Below are 9,481 nucleotides of genomic sequence, written 5' to 3'. Positions count from 1 at the left end.
TATATAAAACACAGCAAAATCCTTCATCATCTTTACCGTCGACAGGGTGCAGCCACGTACAAATTCCTCGTTTTCCGGTCACTTTTGTTTAAATTTGCATTTTCCAATTCTCTAGCTTCCTTTCCGAACATCCGGCTTTACGATCAACTGGAAGCAGTTAGTTCTATGTTATTATTAATCTGACGAAATAGTTTTTATAAACTTTTAAATGCCACAATAATCACATTTAATGAATTTTAATACCAATAAAGGCCTTAATTTATCAAATAATAATTTAATGACTTTTAATGATTTTTAATGACCTGCGGAAACCCGGGGTATAAAGCCTCGAACTCAAAGCTGTTTCTGACATTTTGCATTTAAAAAGCTTCCTGGATGGGAAGCAAAACGTCTTCAAACTTGGAAACAAAGTCCACTAGATTGTTTTTAACTTTTTTGGAATGACTATGACCTGTATGACTGAGAATCTTCACCATCACATTATTTAAGAAGTATTATCCCCAATTAAAGCTAAATGGACCACACTGGCCGTAGGGATCAGATCGGGGTTCTGCAACCTTTCAAATTCAAAGAACCTCTTTTGCCATTTTCCAAGAACTAAGATAAAGTTTTTGTAAATAGTTAAGGCCAAAGAAATCAAGATAAGATGTTGTATTTCTTTTAGGTTTTTAAAGAACAACGTTCATTTACCCTTTATGAAAGGGGGGAGGTTCCTTCATTTTTTAGAATGAGTCAAGCTGGGTGAGCCACCATAAATAGGAAAGATGAATAAATAAAATTAGTTAAAGCTAATTATTTTGCACCACTGCTGCTGTGCTGTTAAAGATATTCTCTTCAGATAATCCACAATGAATAGTGTTGTGCTGATGCCATTTTTGGCCCCGATACCTGGCTGTGCAGTATTGACCCATACCGAATCTGTTTGAAATTGATGTGTGTATTATGAAGAAATGTAAAATAATTACCATCATGGCTTTGTCAAGCTGCTGCCTACTTTTGTGAAGCAGGAAAAAGAATAAAACAAAGATAATCCAGTAGGACTTTTTATTGCTACCTGGAATGGGTGACAATAGTTGAATAATCTTTTGGCTCTCAAAATGGTATCGGTGCCCTATTTGTTGGTACTTGCCGATACCGATACCACCATTTTAGCGCTGGATCAGTGAAAATATAATAACCACTATTGCCTTAATATCTAGTTTATTTAGAAGTGAAGGGGCCAAAGAGAACCTTGAGCTGCACAGTAGCCGAAATCAGGGGAAACTCTGGTGTCTCACCTGTTGTTAGCCTTGTTCTTCTCCATCTGCTCGCTCTGGTGTACGTGCCAGTCCTCCAGCTCCTTCTTGGCTTTCTCTCTCCACTCTTCCTCTGCTGCCTTGGAGGCGGAGTCTGAAACAATCAAATCAGTCGGACTTTATAAAAGCTTAAATTTGAAGCTAAGCTCATGAGTTCTCATCACATCCTATTTCCACTTGGGCAGGAGAGACAGTGGAAGCCATTTTTATTTTATTTTTTTAACTACCTAATGCTTCAAGGCGAGCCTTCTGCTCCTCCCTCCACTTGCGCAGACTTTCAGGTTCCTGCCGTTGAATATCGACCTGGGCGATGGCTGCATAGCTGTCTGTTGGCCCATTAGACTCCTTTCAACCAAACAAAACATTAAATAATTAATTAAATCATCCATAAAACCAAAAGATAAAACAATCTATGCAAACATGTTCACATACACTCACAGAGAGATTTTTTTTTTTTCATCTGAGAAACAGAAAGAAGCTCACCGGGAACAAATCTCCGTTCAGCGTCGCAGGCTCCTCTTCAAAGTCGTCAAACATAATGATTAGAAACAGAAAAAGTAACGTTAAAACCGAATATTTGAGGAGTTTTCCAGGAAGCCTCTGGTTACAGTCTGCTTGTAACTTCCCCGTCCGTACGTCCCGACTGAGCGGGAGTCGCTTCAATCTTGAAACAGTGAAGAGCTTAGAAATGCTGCTGCACCTGTTTGGTAACCTCCGCTCCGTTGGCCAACAAGGACAGGATTTTCAAGCATAAAATCAACACCTGTGACATATTTTCAAGGCCTTCTATGGGAATAAATCTACAAAAATAAAAGCTAGAGTTTAATGTGTTTACACTGTGCTCCTGAGAACATAATTAAACATCATCAACGTGCTTTTTGTCTGAATTATGTGCATCAAAGAAGGTGTTTGCCTACATTGATGGGTTAAAGAAAGTGGAAGCTCTCAGTTCTGATTCCTTTATTTCTGTTTTTCTATTTGTTGGATTTTCTTTTCTTTAGACTTGAGATAACCATCACAGGTCAAGGAAAAACTAATAACTGACACTGGAACTATTGATCTGAAACTAACTAAACATAATTTTCCTTTACAAAGTTACAAACTTATTCATACTTTAGGAAGACTTTTTTTTGATAAATATAAAAAAAAGAGTTTCAATAACAGGATCATTGTTTTGGGTGGAATTACCATAGCTGTTTATTTAACCACATTTTAGTTTACATAAATCAACTATAATTAGTCAACTGTGGGATGTCTAAAAAATACTCTCCTTCTTCTATGCTTTTTGATGGTTTCACCAGTGGGAGGAGCTTAACAAACATGTACTTACTACCTATCAAGAAAAGTTTTGTTGGAATTATATAAAATAGGGATGAACCGAGTATTCAGCCAATTGTATGACCTTCTATTTCCTTAATTTTGGAAGATTTGCCAATACTTGGATAGGAAACCGATCTTATCCACCAACTTTATTCACCTCAGCAAAACACCCATTGTCAATGCTCTAACCTTTGCATTTATATTCTAGAGCACTACCTATAGTTCAACATTCTAAGTAAGATAATATTGAAATATAGAAGGTGTAATGTGATCTTAATAACGACAGACGGTGTCATTTATAATTTTTTCAAAGGTTGAAAATCAGATATCTGCCAAAAAGCTGCAATTGGTGCAACCTTATTTAACAATGATCATTCCAAGGGCATCAATTAAAATATTCCACATTATTTAAATAACTGACCTGTTTAATTCAGCCGATCCAATCAAACTAAGGCAGTAATTTTGAAAGTTTTACATATACATATATATATATGTACTTCTATACAGTTAATTAAATAAATAATTTTGCTTTTGATTTTTTTCTTTAGCAGAAATAAATGAATAAGGGAATGAATCAGTTTTTTTTCATTAAGGTTTTTTTTTGGGGGGGGGGGCTGAGAGTGCTTGATTGATGCTATTAATTTAGCCCCATTTTTACCATTTTAACTAATTCTGGATTCCTATTTAGCACAGAAATGAAATATGTTAAATACATTAAATATGTATTTCAGAAAAGAAATATAAATAAACAGCAAAGGCAAGACTTTGCTAATGACATTAAATGTTTATTTTGTGTGTTCCAAAAAATTATATATTAAAAAATTAGTATGTAACTCAACTGCTAAATAAGAACTTTGGTAATAAGTAATTTGGTAATGATTGTTTAATTAATTAGTCGTAACTTAACAGAAAACCTAAAGTAGGAGTTGACCTTAAGGGACGACGGAAACAATGACATTTGCAAACTTTATTTTATTATTGGCTACATAAACGAGGATTAGATTAATTTTTTGACAAATATAACATTTATTGATAATTTCAGGATTTTTTTTGTTTTAGTTCTATTTGATTTAATATAATTCCTGGTTAAAAACGGTAGAAAGTTTATTTCGAATCGCGATACGCAGGTGAGTTAAACAAGCACACCCCTACAGCTATGCTAGGCTAAAAAAAGCTAACATTTTGTCAGATTTTTCCTAAAAGCTATGTCCACCGTGCAAACTAAACACATTTCCGTCGTCCTGTTGTATTGTCAGTTAATGTTACGACAAATGGATGCAGTCGATATTATTTTTAACAAACATAATTTTGTAGGAGCTAATAAAACAAATTGGCCAGTTGGCTCATTAGTCTGCTAGCATTTAGCGAATAAACCCCCAAACTTACCATAGTTGGCCGTCTGAGGGGGCTGCGCGTCGTCCGCTCCCTCTAGCGCCCCAAAGCCCTCGGCGTCGTTCTCGATCCCCGCTATCTCATTCTCTTGTTGGGCCAGGAAGGCTGCCGCAGGGTCCTCTTCAGTCAGTTGCGCCCCGTTGTCGGCCATAGTACACAAAAAAGTACAAAACTGAGGCTACCTGGTTTAGCTAGCTGCTGTTGGAAATTAAAATAACTGTTCCGTTGTTTTAAAAAGAATCAACTCGTTGCTCTGGTTCCCGTTGTTTCAGAAACGCAGCTACAACTAAAGAAAAAAGCAGTTAAGCCGTCTATACCAAACAATAAGGGTTTCAGTGTAATAAGGCCCTCACTGGTGATTCATGATTTCTCCACTTGTTAATCCACTGTGGTGATGGGAGAAGGGCAGCAGCACCACCCAAAGGGGACCGCTGCCATTTTACTGCGATTTGTCTCCATCTGCTGGCTGAATCAGGAACTAACCATGATACACAAAACTGCAGCAGCATTACACTTCTGTTACATAAAAACTAGCTGTTATAACTGCGAAATAAACTTTTTTGGTTGTTTTTTTAACAATACATTTGCTTGATTTAAAGCTAAAAAAAGTCTTAACATCACAAGTTTAATTTAGTTTAGTTGCCAGGAGCAATGTACAAAATAGAGACTTAGAGAGACAGATTTTTATTAGTCATTTTGTTTACACAAGTGTAAAAACGAAAAGAAATTTCGTTTAGAAACAGCTCTCTGGATAAGTTCATCTTTTCTTTTAAAGTGGAGCCTTGAAAAATAGTAAAAATGACTGTAAATTTTTTTTAATTCATATTTATTTTCAATGAAAAGATGCTTTGTACCAGATTTCCAACACTAAGTAAGACTGAGATGCACATCACATTATAAGATGATATATATATATATATATATATATATATATATATATATATATATATATATATATATATATATATATATATATATATTATATTATATCTTCAAATATTAAAATGCAATTTTTATGTAGTTAGAAGAACACGAGCCAGTTTTTTTTGTCTCCCCTCCAATGTTACATAAATCGTATTGTGAGAGAAACAACATTTGATTGAGGTTTTTTTAATTTAATCTCATTGAACACAAATTTGATCAACAAAATAAGTTGTCTAATGAAGTTTTTCTGTAAATTCACTTTAATAATTTATTACCTAAACTGGATATCAGAGGCCAATCAGAGTTCATCACTTCTCATAACTTTTTTCAACAAACACATTGTGAGTGTTCCTTAAAAATGTACTAATATAATGTAAAATCAAGGACACTTCCATAGAGGTAAATTGAAGAACTAAGTACACTAACTAAGTGATAATGACATTAGTTATTCTTTAGCACAATGAATCTTCTTTTACTACATTTAAAAATAACACACAGTACAGTTATTAACAAGAAAAGTAAGGTATCCAGGCCGAAATCACTTAAAAGGGTATTGTAATATAAATCAATGCATGTTTTTATTGGCTATATCTTGATCATTTGAAGTCAAATTTCCAGTTGCAGTTGTTTAAAATGTAATCTTTAATTTTATAATTTCTTTTCCAAATAGCACTTTGCTTTGCTATTATATATTTTCTCCAATTTATAAAGCAGTATTATTCACTTTATATGCTTTAAAATAATATATGCCTCTGCTATATGATCTCATTTTGACAAAATAGATCTTTTTTTTTTTCTCACTGTCCTGCATGTTTAAGGTGTTACTTAAGTTTCCCACCTGATATCAGCTGATAGCAGATGAACAGGCTTTGCTGCACTGCAATGACCTCGATCAGTTGTGTTGAAGCACAGAAACATCTAAAACATGCATGGCAGTGTGCCTAAAGGCTAAGGTTGAAAAACACTGATGTCGGTAGTCATAGTACATAGTACATACATATTGGTGCCTGGGATCCCTGGGAATGAGGAGGACTTGGAAGCAGATAAAAATAAAACACAAAAGCATAATTTTATCTGGTTAGTTGGACTTCAACAATGTTTGGGCTACAATAAAGCTGGAAGTTGATGCCACAAGTGAAAGATATTTAAACAAGAAGGAGTTCATCTGAGTGAGATCATCCCTATTTCTGAGCTTTGTTAGAACTCAGCAGGTATAAAAATCGACTCCACGTTAAACTAAACTGTATGAGACTGTAAGTAATAATTCTACATTTTTATGTTGCCCTCAGGAACTTGGGGCCCCCAGTAACCTCCTTCTGATAACTCCGCCCCTGTGTGCGTTTATAATTCAGTCCCCTTGAATCAATGCATTGTAAAGCCATGTTTCACCAGCACCGAATGGAGGTCATTTAGGGGCCGGAAGCAGACTTGGGTTTGTGGCCCCTCCCACTGTTAGGAGCTTCCCCACCACAACAGTTTTTCAATACCCAGTGAATGGAAAATTTTCAAATGAACTTAAAAGCAATCATAGATAAATGGTTATAATTCCCTGTTATTTTTAAATAAATGGATCTCAAACACAGCAAGAAGATTAATCTTAACATCCACCTCATTTTGGAAAATTCTCGCCTATTTTGTATACGCAAATGGAAAAGCAAATAACTTAGGAACTGTAATCCCAAATCACATGTGCAATACATCATTTTAAAGCTAACACCCTCTAGTTTCTGAATGTATAAATGTATAATTGGGTGAATAGAACACAGACCAAGCTGCACCAGTTCAAACATGACTCAAAGTCGTTGTTTTCTATTATAAAAAATGATAGTTCTTTTTTGAACAGCAGTAATAAAGACATGCTTGATAAAAGGCAGGTCTCATTGTATTACATTTGTTCTACATCATGTCAACCAAAAATGCTGAAAATTTCAGACCTCTAGCTGCAACAGTTCCAGCGCTGTGGGGCTTTGAACTTTTGGTGTCACCAGCATCTTCAAAAATCCTCAATTGTGCCAAATGCTTTTACTCTGTTTTACTTTACTATTTGACCCATAGAATAACAGTGAAGCATTTTGATGGCCAAAAAACATTTATAAAGCAAGTATTTTCCACTTTTGTATTCCAGAATCAGTGTATATAACAAAATGTAGAATTTTTACACCTATAATTGCATAAAAATCTATAAAAGAAAATAGTGAAACTGCTGCTTTACATAATATAAATAAAAATATGGCACATTTTTTTTTAACAATTTGGGCATTTTTACTTCATGAGCAAAGTCACTTTTAGACCCGAATGTTTTTTTTGTTTTGTTATTTTGACTGGACAATAATAGACATTATTATAAAAAAATTACAAAAACTACTTTACTTGGTATCAAAGTTTTATAACTTCAGTGTTGTTGCATAAAGTATTTTCAAATTGAGGGGTGTACTCACTTTTAAAACTGAATTCAATACTTTTTCTATGCTTTAGATGCGTAGACTGTTGTAAGCGTCTAAGCAGCAGCTTAGTTCAGGTATGCCTTGGGCTGGTTCTACCTTTTAGCTGCAGCCTTTTGGGGGTAGGTCTGTTCTTGCTTTGCACTAGTAAAATTTATGTTCAAAAAGCTAAATTGGATTAGGTCCGGAATTTTCCGTAAACATGTTTTGTTCTAAACCACTCCTTTGTCTGCATGTTTAGAGTATCGCTGGAGGCACAGACTAACCTGCAGTGTCAAACCTTTTGCAGCCTGTAACAGGTTTTCTTCTTTCCCCTGCACCATAACCATCATCCTAACCTTTTTTAACAACAGGGATAAAGTTCCTCTTTTATTTTTTTACAGTGATTGGTTTCCATAAGACTCTCCTTGAATGTCCTGTCAGACCAGGGGGAAGGCTGCTCAAACTGAACCTGCTTCTGTTGGAGGGTTTTTCTTGTAAAAAGAGAGTTTTTCTTCTTCATTGTCATTGCATATATGCTCAGTGTTAGAGATTGCTCAAGAGTTAACAGCAAAACACAAGCAAAATGTAATTGAAAATGGAAGCTCATCCACAATGAGTGTGTCCTGCAAGTCAATGACTGGATGCAATCAACTGTCTTTCCTTAACAGAAACTGTATTGTCTCTGTAAAGTGCTTTAAGATGACATGTGTTATGAATTGGCGCTACATAAATAAACTGAATTCCATTTAGATGGCTCACATGTGCATCCTATCACCTAAATGTGAGTTGCGTGATAATATTGTTTTTTGTCCTCATTTTTTTTTTTCAGGAAGCAGTTTTAATTTCACTTTTTTTTATTTGTAAACACATGTGAACAGGCTTAGACTGGGAGCGATTTTTGACCTTGGCATTTTTCCATCTCTAACCCCCCCCCAAAAAAATAATAATATATATATATATATATATACGCATAATACGACAACCATCGCCAAGACTTCTATAATGCAGTTTTAATGGCTTTGGTTATTTGGTTATTGACACACAGTGACTTCAGCAGGGTTTCCAGATGTCACTGACTCACGTTTTCCATCCCAAAAAACGTTCATAAACCTCCTGCATATACGGTACAAAATCTCACCCAATTTGAACCAAAGTCTATTGATCTCTTAGGCCATAAATCAAAAGTGGCGTGTGTATGACGTCATCCGCGCGCCGTACTGGAGTTGTGACAGGCAGCCCGGGCCACAGGCGGCTATGCTCTACCCCTTCTATTCATTCAGCGAGCTAATCTGAATCGTTCAATTGCATTTGGAGAGCGAGATCATCCGTGGTAGTAGCACTAGACATCTTCCAGGCATGTGAGGAAAACTAGCAGCAGTTCAGCGGACAGGAAGAATGAATGGTAGCCGGTGCGCGGATGATGTCATGCACACTCCGCTTCATTTAAAAAAAATATATAAATATAAAACATATAACTGCGGATGCCTCGGGGACAGTGATTCTCCTACATGTTATGAATGCTGGCGTACCATAAAGAATAAATTCTAAACAGTTTAGTTTGTGCCTTCAAGTCACTTGCCCATAGGAAGACGTTACTTGGATATAACCTAACCTATCTTCAGAACAGCTCCAAATGACACAAAACTCATATGGGTGAGTAGAACATCGATGTAATAACGTAAAATCAAAGGCCCAATGTAAAAAAACAGAAGTTCCCCTTTAAGCAGAACAATTTTTGATTAAAGTAGGTAAGTAATAACAATGGTAAGATGTTTGCCCCAGACATTTTGTCCACTATACCTTTTATTTAGACAGCATTTAAATATATGCATCTATTTGTAATCAAAAGGAAAGTATAGTTTGTCTTTATTTAGAAAATATGGATGTTGTGCTCGTTCCTGTGGGACCCTGAGGTTCTGCCCCCCCTCAGTTTACATTGGTTTTTGACTGGCCACCCCTATTACAATTTTCTGGCTACGCCTCTGCCCGTACTATGGAAGACGATTAGGGCCACTGAAAGAAAAAAAAAAGTTAACTGATTCTTACATTTTATTTCTACGACGGAGTATTAGGGCCACACATGAAGAGAAAAAATATTTTTGCCATGACGAGATTAAATTCGACACG

At 35.6% G+C, this 9,481-nt stretch overlaps 1 protein-coding gene across 3 annotated transcripts in view; it reads right to left on the bottom strand.

The window, feature by feature from the left end:
- The window catches only part of cltb (clathrin, light chain B), a 7,707-nt gene extending 3,300 nt beyond the window's left edge, over positions 1 to 4,407 (bottom strand). For 2 of the 3 annotated variants that reach the window (XM_015377609.1, XM_015377602.1), the window contains exons 1-4: positions 4,002 to 4,407; positions 1,779 to 1,813; positions 1,523 to 1,640; positions 1,278 to 1,389 (exon numbers count right to left, since the gene is read on the bottom strand). In XM_015377609.1, the coding sequence (XP_015233095.1) occupies positions 1,278 to 1,389; positions 1,523 to 1,640; positions 1,779 to 1,813; positions 4,002 to 4,158 (422 nt within the window). In that variant the 5' untranslated portion in view covers positions 4,159 to 4,407. The remainder of the gene's footprint in view (positions 1 to 1,277; positions 1,390 to 1,522; positions 1,641 to 1,778; positions 1,814 to 4,001) is intronic. The other variant, XM_015377617.1, reaches the window with a different exon arrangement.
- Between the last annotated feature and the right edge of the window lie 5,074 nt (positions 4,408 to 9,481).

Source organism: Cyprinodon variegatus, unplaced genomic scaffold (genome assembly GCF_000732505.1).
Source record: "Cyprinodon variegatus isolate N-32 unplaced genomic scaffold, C_variegatus-1.0 Scaffold8, whole genome shotgun sequence".
Lineage (NCBI taxonomy): Eukaryota > Metazoa > Chordata > Actinopteri > Cyprinodontiformes > Cyprinodontidae > Cyprinodon > Cyprinodon variegatus.
The sequence above is the reverse complement of the archived record's forward strand: the minus strand, read 5'-3'. Positions and strand labels throughout refer to the sequence as shown.